We start from the raw sequence: 14,003 nt of genomic DNA on the forward strand, positions 1-14,003 counted from the left end.
GTTTTGCCCATTTCTTTTTTTCTATTAGCCTATAGACGTTTAAGCAACAGTTCTCGGACTGTTGCGCGTACAAGTACGTGCGTCTTTGCCCTCTAATATGTGATAGAACAGGGCTACTCTATGTTTCTCCCCTAAATTAACTATCCAGTTTGATGGATTAATTGAGGGAGAAAACCTGAGCGTAGCTCTGTTCTATCGCATAACCAGAGGGCGAAAACGCTTTTATCACGTATCACGTACATATTTGTTTAAATATACTTTTGATTGGTTAGTTTTAAAATATTTTTTATTTTTCGTCCTTTCTCTAATAACAATGTTCATCAATAAAATAATTAATTTGATTAACAGCTGCCAACATTTATTTTATCATTGAATGTTATAACTAGTTAATTTATTTTTTTAGGTCTTTAAATTTTGTTAAATTATCCCATTTATTTTTTACATTTTGTGAATTAATTTAAATACTTAATTCTATTCTACTTATATTTTTTCAGGTAATTTTTATATTGCTATATTTTTATATTATTATAAAGAATTTGTTTTCATATAGAAATTATTTTATCCCTTTTTTAATATTAAAATTATTCTACAGATAATTTTTATTAGCTTTATTTATTATAATAATGAAATACAGCAATGTCGCGCAATCAGAGCTTGGTTCATCACTAAATTGACATAACTGTAAAATCAATATTTGTATATAATCTTTTAAGTAGCATAATAATGTTGCACTATTTTGCACCTATTGAGTAGACCATAAGCATTTTAAGAATGATATTGTTAGCCTTATCAAGCTGGGAAGTATTTGTATGAGAAAAAATTTTTTTTTAAAATTAAATTGCTAAAAAGGGAAACTAAAATAAATATATAATTGCAAAAAATAAAATATTAGATAAAATAAGTTTTCTAAGGACCCTAGTATTTACATGATATAATATCACTTTTTTTAGCTGCTACCGATTAGAAGTTAGTATAACCCAAATCCTTCAATCTGGGCTGGACAACCTTTACTAAATATTTTTATAGGCCTGCATTAATTTTTCAATTTTTTATATAAATTTATGTCTGTTTTCTTCATAAATAATTATTATATGCCAGGTTGGATAACTTGTGCAAAATTATTTTACTATTTTTGGACAAAATAATTATAGATCAAACTGAAATTTTTTTTTAATAATTTCTATAAGCCAGGCTGGGCAGTGTTTTGCCTACATATACTGATATTAATATGGTATTGGTTGATATTCAATAATGATACTAAAAAAATTAGATTATTTTATATCTAGTGTTAACTTTCAAAGTTTCTATTACTCCTCACCCCAATATTTTTTATTATTAATTTATAACATAAAAATGTCTCACTTGATGGCATCTATGAATGGCTGCACCAGTCCTATCACTAGGACTTTATTTGGTCCTTTTCGAATTTGTGCTGACCCAAGGATCTTTCGCTCTAATAAACGATTACTCGCTATTAGTGTTTATTATATTAATAGGGGTGAGCGTTTATTTTTTGATTATAGGGGGTTGACTAAGAAATTCGAAATTTTCTATATTAGGTGGTATGCGAGCGGTGAGACAAGCTGTTTCTTATGAGTTAATTATAAGATTTATCTTTTTACTGATAGGATTAGCGGTAATAAGTTATGAGTTTGAAGAATTTATAACTTCTATAAATATTTATTTATATATATTTATATATTTATTAGTTTCTTTTTTGATCTGCTCATTAGCTGAGATAAATCGAACTCCTTTTGATTTAATGGAAGGTGAGTCTGAGCTGGTGTCAGGGTTTAATGTTGAGTTTTACTCAGGATTTTTCGCCCTAATTTTTATAGCTGAGTATATTTCAATTATGTTTAACAGTTGTGGTAAGATTTATAGTGACTATCGGTTTTTCTAGATTATTTTCACTTATATTTTTGTTTATTCGGGCTTCATATCCGCGAATTCGATATGATAAATTAATAAAGTTTTCGTGGGGGGAGTTATTACCTTATATTATAATTATAAGATTATGAATTTTAATGGTTTGGTAGTTAGGGTACTATAATAAGCTTTTTGATAGAAAGCTTTAGTTATTTAGTAACTAGTACCGGTTTTGGAAGGCAATTACGCCAGGCCTTAAAGGGAGGGGATGCCGGAAAATAATTTTAATGATATACCCCCTTTTAAAAATTTAAACTATTTAAAAATTAGATTGCAAATCTTATATTGCTGATAAAGTATCAGCAAATAAGAGGAATTATTAATTGCCTTCCAAAAATTAAAAATACGTATTTTTAATTTTTGGAAGGCAATTACGCCAGGCCTTAAAGGGAGGGGATGCCGGAAAATAATTTTAATGATATACCCCCTTTTAAAAATTTAAACTATTTAAAAATTAGATTGCAAATCTTATATTGCTGATAAAGTTTCAGCAAATAAGAGGAATTATTAATTGCCTTCCAAAAATTAAAAATACGTATTTTTAATTTTTGGAAGGCAATTACGCCAGGCCTTAAAGGGAGGGGATGCCGGAAAATAATTTTAATGATATACCCCCTTTTAAAAATTTAAACTATTTAAAAATTAGATTGCAAATCTTATATTGCTGATAAAGTTTCAGCAAATAAGAGGAATTATTAATTGCCTTCCAAAAATTAAAAATACGTATTTTTAATTTTTGGAAGGCAATTACGCCAGGCCTTAAAGGGAGGGGATGCCGGAAAATAATTTTAATGATATACCCCCTTTTAAAAATTTAAACTATTTAAAAATTAGATTGCAAATCTTATATTGCTGATAAAGTTTCAGCAAATAAGAGAAATTATTAATTGCCTTCCAAAAATTAAAAATACGTATTTTTAATTTTTGGAAGGCAATTACGCCAGGCCTTAAAGGGAGGGGATGCCAGAAAATAATTTTAATGATATACCCCCTTTTAAAAATTTAAACTATTTAAAAATTAGATTGCAAATCTTATATTGCTGATAAAGTTTCAGCAAATAAGAGGAATTATTAATTGCCTTCCAAAAATTAAAAATACGATATTAAAACCTTTAGTTTATTTTTTTGTGTGTTTATCCTTCTACAAATGTTAATTTAATGATAAACTTTTAAAAGTGATATAAATTTTAAGTAAATAATTTAAGAAGAAAAATTAACAGCAATTTCTTTTTATTTTTTATAATTAAATTTCTGATCAATTTTTAAAATAAATCAATTCATGAATTTAATTTTACAAGGACAGAACATTGTTATCCTACTTATGAGTTATTACCTTCCATAAAAAAGTGTTAATTACTTTTTTTTAAAATAGCATCACTCGTTACTCTCAAAATATATATAGCCATTTTTATTATTTATTTTTTTCAGATATTTACAAAAACCAAAGCAATATAATGACTGAAAATTAAAAATATAGTTATTAATAAAATTTATAATTATATTACAATACATTTTCTAATGGGCATGACTAAAATACACGCCCCTACGCCCCCCCCCCTATGAAAAAAGCATAAATTAAATTATATTAATATAGAATCGTATTTAGTTTCAAAAGATAAGTCAGAAAATGTTTTTGATTTTAAAAAAAATGGTAACATAGTAAAATTAAAAAATTTTTCTTTTTTACATCATTAAAATACGCGCCCCTATGCGTCCCCTATAAGCTTAATTTATAAAAAATGAACGTAGAATCATATAGAGCTTATTAAAAGGTGTAAAAAAATGTTAATATTATAGTTTATAACTTTTTATAACCTAGTAGACTTTGGAAAAAACACTTAATTTCTTCTATTTTTGACTTAACTAAGCGCCCCCTACGCGCACCCGTTAAATATACATTATTTTTAAAAAATGAATACAGAATCATGTATAACTTTTCAAGGAGATTCAGAAAATGGTATTATTTTTTTTAAAAAATATTTTTATTATCAAAAAAAATTTTTTTGGACTAAACTAGCGCCACTACGCGCCCCTATCAAAGAAGCTTAATTTATAAAAAATGAACGTAGAATCATATAGAGCTTATTAAAAGGTGTAAAAAAATGTTAATATTAAGTTTATAACTTATTGAGATTTGGAAAAAACACTTAATTTCTTCTATTTTTGACTTAACTAAGCGCCCCCTACGCGCACCCGTTAAATATACATTATTTTTAAAAAATGAATACAGAATCATGTATAACTTTTCAAGGAGATTCAGAAAATGGTATTATTTATTTTTTTTAAAAAAATATTTTTATTATCAAAAGAAATTTTTTTTGGACTAAACTACGCGTCCACTACGCGCCCCCTATCAAAGAAGCTTAATTTCATAAAAAATTAAAGCATAATCCTATTAGAGCTCATTAAGAGGAATCAAAAATATTAATATTAAGTTTATAAATAAGTTTATAACTTATTGAGATTTGGAAAAAACACTTAATTTCTTCTATTTTTGACTTAACTAAGCGCCCCCTACGCGCCCCCGTTAAATATACATTATTTTTAAAAAATGAATACAGAATCATGTATAACTTTTCAAGGAGATTCAGAAAATGGTATTATTTATTTTATTTTTAAAAAATATTTTTATTATCAAAAAAAATTTTTTTGGACTAAACTACGCGCCCCCATATCAAAGAAGCTTATTTCATAAAAAATTAAAGCATAATCCTATTAAGCTCATCAAGAGGAATCAAAAAATGTTAATATTAAGTTTATAAATAATTTATAACATATTGAGATTTGGAAAAAACACTTAATTTCTTCATTTTTTGACTAAATTACGCGCCCCCCCGTTAAATATACATTAATTTTTAACAAATGAATACAGGATTAGCATTTTGCCAATTAAAAAATATAATTAGAAATATCGAAATTTTTTGGTAAATATAACGCTACTTATACAGAATTTAGCTTAGATTATCAATAGGATCTGGTCAATGAAATTGATTTTTTCCAAACATGCTATAAATCGATAGGAGCCCTCGTTATTTACGTTATAAGTTTTCAAAAGAGATGTTTTTTCTGTAAAATCTTAACAATTTTTTATCAAAAGACACTAAAAAATTGCTTCTTTGATAGGGGGCGCGTAGTTTAGTCCAAAAAATTTTTTTTTGATAATAAAAATATTTTAAAAAATAAAATAAATAATACCATTTTCTGAATCTCCTTGAAAAGTTATACATGATTCTGTATTCATTTTTTAAAAATAATGTATATTTAACGGGGCGCGTAGTTTAGTCAAAAAATGAAGAAATTAAGTGTTTTTTCCAAATCTCAATAAGTTATAAATTATTTATAAACTTAATATTAACATTTTTTGATTCCTCTTGATGAGCTTAATAGGATTATGCTTTAATTTTTTATGAAGTAAGCTTCTTTGATAGGGGGCGCGTAGGGGCGCCTAGTTTAGTCCAAAAAAATTTTTTTGATAATAAAAATATTTTTTAAAAAAAATAAATAATACCATTTTCTGAATCTCCTTGAAAAGTTATACATGATTCTGTATTCATTTTTAAAAATAATGTATATTTAACGGGTGCGCGTAGGGGGCGCTTAGTTAAGTCAAAAATAGAAGAAATTAAGTGTTTTTTCCAAATCTCAATAAGTTATAAACTTAATATTAACATTTTTTTACACCTTTTAATAAGCTCTATATGATTCTACGTTCATTTTTTATAAATTAAGCTTCTTTGATAGGGGGCGCGTAGTGGCGCGTAGTTTAGTCCAAAAAAAATTTCTTTTGATAACAAAAATATTTTTTAAAAAAAATAAATAATACCATTTTCTGAATCTCCTTGAAAAGTTATACATGAATCTGTATTCATTTTTTAAAAATAATATTTAACGGGGGCGCGTATGGGGCGCTTAGTTAAGTCAAAAAAAGAAGAAATTAAGTGTTTTTTCCAAATCTCAATAAGTTATAAACTTAATATTAACATTTTTTTACACCTTTTAATAAGCTCTATATGATTCTACGTTAATCTTTTTATAAATTAAGCTTCTTTGATACGGGGCACTTAGTTTAGTCAAAAAAATTTTTTTATGATAATAAAAATATTTTTTAAAAAAAATAAATAATACCATTTTCTGAATCTCTTTGAAAAGTTAAACATGAATCTGTATTCATATTTTAAAAATAATGTATATTTAACGGGGGCGCGTAGGGGACGCGTAGTTTAGTCAAAAAAAAAGAAATTAAGTGTTTTTCCCATTGTCAATAAGTTATAAATTATTTATCAACTTAATATTAACATTTTTTGATTCCTCGCTTTAATTTTTTATGAAATAAGCTTCTTTGATAGGGGGCGTGTAGTTTAGTCAAAAAAAAATTTATATTTTTAAAAGCCCACTAGGTTATAAAAAGTTTGAAAATATGATATTAACATTTTTTTACACCTTTTAATAAGCTCTATATGATTCTACGTTTATTTTTTATAAATTAAGCTTCTTTAATAGGGGGCGCGTATTTTAATGATGTAAAAAAATTAATTTTTTTAAATTTTACTTACCATTTTTTCTTAAAATCAAAAAAAACATTTTCTGACTTATCTTTTGAAGCTAAATACGATTCTATATTAATATAATTTAATTTAAGCTTATTTCATAGGGGGCGCTTATTTTAGTCATGCCCTTTTCTAACTATTTTAATATCATTTTAAAATTTTAATCAAAGACATGTTTAACTAAAAAAGCATTTTAATTTTGGTAATTTGTTAAAAATAATTAAAGAATTATTTTTATTATCCAAAAATATAACTAATTTATCTTTATAAAATTTCTATTTGTGTATATTTTTTAAAATAAAGATTATAATTTTTTAACTATTAGGCTAAATAAAATTTAAGTTATAAAATGCTGGAACATAATTTTTTAACTGATTAGGCTAAATAAAATTTAAGTTATAAAATGCTGGAACCCTTTGACTTCCAGACCCGATGGGGTGAATGTATCACTGGAACCAAGGACTTGCTTTGGATTATACTTGTGTAGACCTTTGTCAGATCCTTTCAACTCCATCATTAAACATAAAGACAAATGAATATGGTTGCCTAAATAATATATTTGTTCCAATAGTTTCAGACCTGTACATCTTTTTTTTAGGATTTAAGAAACTAGAAGTTAATCCTTGGGGAAAAAAATCATAAATGTTAAAATATTTTTTATAACCCATACCATATATATCTTTTTTAATTCCAAAATCTTTTTTAAAAAATTCTAATTGAAACTTTAAGTTTTAAAATTTTAAAGATATCATTTTTAAATTTAAAAAAATTAATTTGGACATATTTTTATTTTATATATTTAAAAAAGCTTATAATTTATTCTACTATAAAATTTCAAAAGCTTGTTTTTTGATATTTTGGATTTAGCCTTTTAAAAAAAATCCAATTTATTGTTCTATTAATTTATAATATGGGAATTTTTCTAACTTTTTTTATATGTGTGTTAAACGGCTCATTTTGAGCCGATTTTTAAAAACGGCTAACTCAATATTTTATTAGGGAAAAATATCATGCAAGCCTTAAGATTTTGCTCATAGGTGGCACAAAGGTTTGAACACCTATTAACGAAACCTCGAGGCTTAGACAATATTTTTCTGGCTTATTGAGTTAGCCGTTTTTAAAAATCGGCTCAAATCGAGCCGTTTATAACAACACTATGTGTACATGTAAAATAAGACCTTTTTACTGAATATTAAATATATGATTATGATTAATTGGTAAAAAGAAATCCAATTTATAGTTCTATTAATTTATAATATGGGAATTTTTCTAACTTTTATTATATGTGTACATGTAAAATAAGACCATTTTACTGAATAATAAATATATGATTATGATTAATTGGTATGATAATACAATTTTAAATTTTTATTAGACCTTTCTTTCTCCAAGGTTATAAAATATTATTTACATGTATTAATAAACCTTATTTCAAATATTTTTTTTGCATCAGTAACTAAATTTATTTGTAGATGTTCCTTAATATTTGTTTTTGTAAAAAAAAAATTCAAACTTTTTTTGTTCAACCTAATTTCTTTTCTTTGAAAAAATATATTTTATTTTCCAGGAAAATGCATTTCCTGAAAGTTTAAATGATAAATTATTATAAAAAGTTAATACGCTATAAAAATATGATAATTTTTAATAAGAAAACTTGTCTAATTTGAGCTTTATTTTTTAAGAAGTCCAATTTAAACGATATTTTTTTAAAAAAATATTTCTCATATAAAGAAATTATAGGTAAATCCCTGTATAAATTAATATCCATAGGTCACATCGCCCTATAAAACGTAATTTTTTAAAATTATATGAGAAATATTAAATAATTATAAATAGCGGTGATGATTTACATCTGAGCATTGTCTCCGCGTGGATATAATAATCGAGAAAAAGTTTGCTAAGATTATTTAAATAAAGCGTTTCAACTTCAACCAATAATACTAACTTTCTTCAATTCCAGGATTAAAAATATTTAACTTTTATTAACTTATCAATAAATTGATAAACATCTCCCGTATATTTAAATATAATAAAATAAGCAATCCCAACCTAATCCGATATTTTAAATATATATTATATTTCTATGATGTTTGGTTGTTTGTTAATTAAATGAATCATATTTGGCTACAACGTATTAATAAAAGATTATTTTATAATCATTTTTAGGAGCTTTATCTTTTTCAGAGTTCATGTTTAATTTATTATTTATTGACCTTTAGGTAATGGTAATTTACAGAAGAAATTTTTTAAAAAACGTTTATAAATTTCTAGGAAAAAATAATAAAAATAATTTTAATTTATTTTTAATAATTTTATTTTAAACTTTATATTTAGGTAGAGGAAAGATCATCTCTTATGAAGAATTCTTTTTAAATTCCATATATTCCGCTCTTTATGTTAATTCTAAACTAGTAGATAACATTAACGTAGAATTAAATATTATCAGAGTCTTAGTACGAATTCAAATAATATTTTCCAAAAACTCTTCTACATTTTTGAATCGTTGATTATTTTATTACTAATTTGTATTAATCAGTAAAAGTTTCTTTTAAGATATCTTACTATCTCACACAAATGGATACCTACCTACACCCATCTCTTTGTCACCCGCTTTTGCGATTTTGGTGCTCAGGTTCGCCCTCTCTTAAATGCTCGGACTTCATGTATCCTATATTTGTCACTAATTCATCGATGCCCTCCATGATTTCGCCCTTAACAGAACTAGAACCCGATAACTCCAACGAGAACTCCTCAATTATTAATTCTAAGGAAGATTATTCAATTCATGCTATTACTCCTATACCCGACACTGTTAACCACAAAACAGAAACCATGGCTATGGAGAAGAAGGGCATACCGGGCGTGTCAAAAATATCAATCGATAACCTCATAACCACGCTAGAGCCCTTAGTATCCAAAGGGCTCAAATCGGTTTTAATTTTTGCCACGGTTCCGGACGAGCTAAAAGATGATCGAGGTACTGCCGCTGATTCCCTTCTAACTAACCCTGCCTTAAAAGCTGTTGGTTTGATAACTGCAGCCTTTCCCAGGTTGCTCGTAGCCTGTGATCTGTGCCTTTGCAATTTTACTAACCATGGCCATTGTGGAATACTCAAGCACGGCAAGTTATTTTCAGCTGTACAATCTGATAAGAGATATGACCTTGTGGATTTCAACGACAGGGATATTGACGTGGCAATGCCTAGCATCGAAATAAATCGTCCCGAAACGAAGACTGCCAAAAGACTCAAAACCAACTCTCATATCCTCCCGGTCCAGAGAGATTTTGTCGATAATTTTGGGTCGGTGACTCGCCTGGTGGAGATAGGGCTTGCATACTCCCGTGCCGGGGCTCATCTCTTGGCACCCTCGGACATGATGGATGGCAGGATAGGTGCCCTCAAGAGGGCCTTGGTGGCTCATGGGTTGCAAGCTCGCACGGCTGTCATGAGTTACAGTGCCAAATTCGCTTCGGCCTTTTATGGGCCCTTTAGAGATACAGTCGGGTGCAAAATCAAATCGCTGGTGCACAATACAGATCCCACAAACACCCCCAATGTGGATTCCTTACCCAGTACCCGGTGCTTGATTTCCAATGATCGCTCCAGCTATCAACTGCCTGTTGGTTCTACCGGTCTGGCTCTACGAGCATTGGAAAGAGATGTTCGTGAGGGGGCCGATATTCTTATGGTGAAACCTGCCACAATGTACTTAGACGTGGTTAAGTTGGCCAAAACTCGATTTCCTTCTTTTCCCTTAGCTACTTACCACGTCTCGGGCGAGTATGCCATGCTTTACCATACAGCCAAGGCCGGCTGTATAGACTTAGAAAGCGCCCTTGTAGAGACCGTTCTTTGTATGAAACGGGCGGGCGCCGACATAATTATAACCTATTTCACGCCGTTGTTATTGGACATTCTGGCCAAAACTTACAATCATCCCACTTATTCGGCTAATATGTATTCATCATGTCCCATGAGAACTCCCACGAGTTATGATAACTTGAACCATTCGCTTAACGGTGGAAGAGAGGCAAGTCCCTCTCCCGAATCTATGATTTCTTCTTTGGATTCTGGAATTGGATTTCATGTAGCTGTCGGTAATGGGTTGGGTGATTTGGTAGAAACCCATGAGGAAAATGGTAGGAGTAGGAATAGTAACAATGTTTCGCACCTTTCAGAGATGTTATTTTTGTAAAATTAATATTTTTTTCACGAAATTTTTAATATATTTGGAAACTTCTAACATTTTTTATTTGAATACTTTGTATCCGTAAAATTTTTTATCTTTCTGCGGATTTCGATTTTCAAACTAACAGCACCAATATATAATTGCATTTTAAAAAAAATATAATTATGGAATCGGCTTTAGCATTTCCCAATGGATGTTCTTGAATAAACATTTTATTAATAAAAATGCTATATTTAAACATCGTTGATATGATTAAATATCAGTCATTATTATTTCACATCCCACATTGATTTTTTCTATCTTAAATGGAAAAAAAATCCAAAATGAATATATTCCAAATTAGGCAATTTTTTATATCTTTTATTGATTACATTATACGAGTCAGTCGGCAGTATTTTTTTTTATAAACTTTATTTAAATTTTTTATTGCAGGAAATTAGTTAAAAAAAATACGGATTTATACCTTAAAAATTTTAAACCCAATGTTAGTAAGTATTCTAACTCATGTTGCTCTCTTTTAATCTACCTTTATTCGATTAATCTATTATTTGAATGCATTTGAAAATTTTTTTTCGAAATTTATTTTTATTACGCCGTTCGAATTTTATACTTAATAAATATTATATTAAATTATCATTTATATTGCTCATGTAAAACAATTGATCAGGTTGTTACATTTATAGAAAATATTTGCGAAATACTATTTATTATTATATATTAACACATTGAAGATCGCTATTTGCATAATTAAAATTATATTACGATGAGAGTATTTTATGTACATATGTTAGGGATAGCATAAATTAATTTTTATAATCACCCGTGTTTTTCTCCTTAAAATAGCGTGCATTTTAAACTTTTCATTCATATTCATTTTTCTATATTACGATTGGATAATAAAATAACCTTCTTACAGATAGAGGACAATATTTTTAATTATAATGGTTTTTAGGGCATTTTATCAAAATTATGATTAAAGTTTGCATTTAAATCATGTTTATATCCTAAATGTAAATTTTCCTAATGAATGAGAAACTCATCATTATGTTATAGTTTATCATGAATTTTATTTTTAAAAGTCAATTTATTTGAGATACCTAACTCCTACTAATAGCGGTCATTAATTAGATTGGAACAATGGGGTGTTTTTGTAATATCGGCAAAAAATGATGACAAAATTCGTCGACCTATTGTTGCAGGCCAAGTAATGTAAGAATGGTAAACATTAGAATCCTGCAGGGCCGCAGGTAGTCACGCCAGGAATAAAATATAGCTCTGATCCTTGGCCCGATATCAAATAAATCCCTCCATTTTTTGCATGATTGAATAGCACAATTATAAAGATAAGAAAAGTTTTTAAAAAATCAGGTGGGAAATGTGACATTTTAATATCCTATTTTTAATAAATGTAGAATTTTAACACAAAAATTGCACTTTATTATTAATTTATTTTTCACATTCAAAATTATATATATTAATAATCTCATAAAAAAATCTCCAACTCATTTCAAAAAAATCACACACTGAATAAAATATTACTTTTACAATAAAAACTTATTATTAAAAGAATAATAATCTGATTGACATCTCTTGAAAATAAATAAACATTTTTATTTTTCTCTTCAACATTTGCAACACTCAGAATGGTAGCCTATAACTTCTTTAGGGGTTGGTCTAGGTGGTGCCATATAAGAAAGGGTAATTAAAAAATTAAGTTTATTGTGAATAGAACAATAGCCTTGATTCCCTTGTATTATTATAGCTATCCTATTATTTTATATTTTCACAATTTTTGACTTATTACAAATCGGTATTTGAAGAAGCTGAGATATGGAGGTTTAAATTTATTTCTGCAGATAACTTATATAGAAGATACTATGCATAAAAATAGATATTATATCTAAATTTGAAATTATAAAGACAACGGATTATAAATTTATAGCTTACTTTATTTCGCCATGGAATAAATCTTTAAAACATTTTAACGTTATTTTCGACTTTTTATTCTCTACTCTCAACAATTAAAATCTATCATGATTTAATTTAAAATTATATTTCTCTCAAAAGCATCATTTAACTTGTAAAATATGCATCAAATGCTTTTGCTATTAGCATCCATATTTAAAAAAAATATTTTTGGTCTATTGAGTATGAAATAGCTTATAAAAAAGTTCGGTTCCATGTCAAATCTAAGAACCGCGACCAAAACTTAAATCTTTAAGAACGGGAACCACCTTTTTTAAAAAAATTTCGAAAAATAAACTATTTTAATATCGGTTCTAATGTTGTTTTTATTTTAATTTTAAATAAAATTCAAATTTTTATCTTGAGATTCAAAATTTTGATTTAATATTTGAAAAATTAAAAGCAAAAACTCCAACCTAGAAGTCGGCACGGACCGAACCGTAAAAATATTTTGCATAATTTGTTTTGGTCAGTCAATATTTCGGCCGAGCCGCGCCACCTATGCTCCAACCCTCCTAATTATAGAATAATAAAATTAGAATAGGGAATCCGATGTTACGAAAAATTTTAAAAGAAATATTTATTACCAAGTGGTAAAAGAGTTTTTAAATCTAGGCCCTATGCTTTTTATAAATGGGGTTAGAAAATATATATCAAACTCAAAAAATTTATTTCTATTTTAATGTTAAGCTTAATTATTCAGCAATAACTCTGATAATTTAATAAGTTTATTTATTATAAAAATAGTGTTGCAAATGTTTAATTAAAGAGAAAAATAAAAATGTTTATTTATTTTCAAGAGAGGTCAATCAGATTATTATTCTTTTAATAATATGTTTTTATTGTAAATTTTTTATGAAAGGAGTTGGAGATTTTTTTATGAGATTATTAATATATATAATATGTGAAAAATAAATTAATAAAAAGTGCAATTTTTGTGTTAAAATTCTACATTTATTAAAGTGGTGCCGTGACCAGGATCGAAATTTTACTGGGAAAAATATTTAAATAAAGAGAAATAAATTTATAGGACGCAGTTCCTAAAGAAGATCATTTTTATTCGGGGAAGAAACTTGAAGGATCATTCGAATCTGGATTAAAAAGGTGAATAAAAATATATTGTCTTTGTTAAATATCTTGTTGCACACAATGCAATTATTGTTTAGGATAAAATTTTTATTATCAATATTTTAATGAGAACATGGTTTATTTTTTTATTAGTAATCATAGGAATTTTAACCTTAATAAAATGCATTTATAAGAATAATTTTGTTAAAGTATTTAATTCGAGTTTTGATAAATTGAATGTGACCAATTGTGTGGTTACAGCTCTAATTTTTTTCATCTTATATATTTCATTGATTTTTATTG

At 27.1% G+C, this 14,003-nt stretch overlaps 1 protein-coding gene across 3 annotated transcripts; it reads left to right on the top strand.

Annotated features, from left to right (window-relative positions):
• The first annotated feature begins 366 nt into the window (after nt 1-366).
• Nucleotides 367-11,495, top strand: LOC135925910 (delta-aminolevulinic acid dehydratase-like). Of its 3 annotated transcripts, none has more exons than XM_065461481.1 (2): nt 367-494; nt 8,811-11,494. In XM_065461481.1, exon 2 carries the CDS (start codon nt 9,051-9,053, stop codon nt 10,671-10,673), a length of 1,623 nt encoding a protein of 540 aa, XP_065317553.1. In that variant the 5' UTR covers nt 367-494; nt 8,811-9,050; the 3' UTR covers nt 10,674-11,494. The 3 variants fall into 3 exon arrangements, with proteins under 3 accessions (XP_065317553.1, XP_065317554.1, XP_065317555.1); XM_065461482.1 differs by having other exon boundaries at nt 369-494; nt 9,030-11,495; XM_065461483.1 differs by lacking the exon at nt 367-494 and adding an exon at nt 654-681 and having other exon boundaries at nt 9,030-11,495.
• The last annotated feature ends 2,508 nt before the right edge of the window (nt 11,496-14,003 follow it).

Source organism: Gordionus sp. m RMFG-2023, chromosome 3 (assembly GCF_954871325.1).
Source record: "Gordionus sp. m RMFG-2023 chromosome 3, tfGorSpeb1-WG-v2, whole genome shotgun sequence".
In the NCBI taxonomy this organism is placed as follows: Eukaryota; Metazoa; Nematomorpha; class Gordioida; order Chordodea; family Parachordodidae; genus Gordionus; species Gordionus sp. m RMFG-2023.

What these genes read in the sequence shown, in the direction of transcription:
- LOC135925910 (XM_065461481.1), top strand. Translation starts at nt 9,051, where the DNA reads ATGGATACCTACCTACACCCATCTCTTTGTCACCCGCTTTTGCGATTT.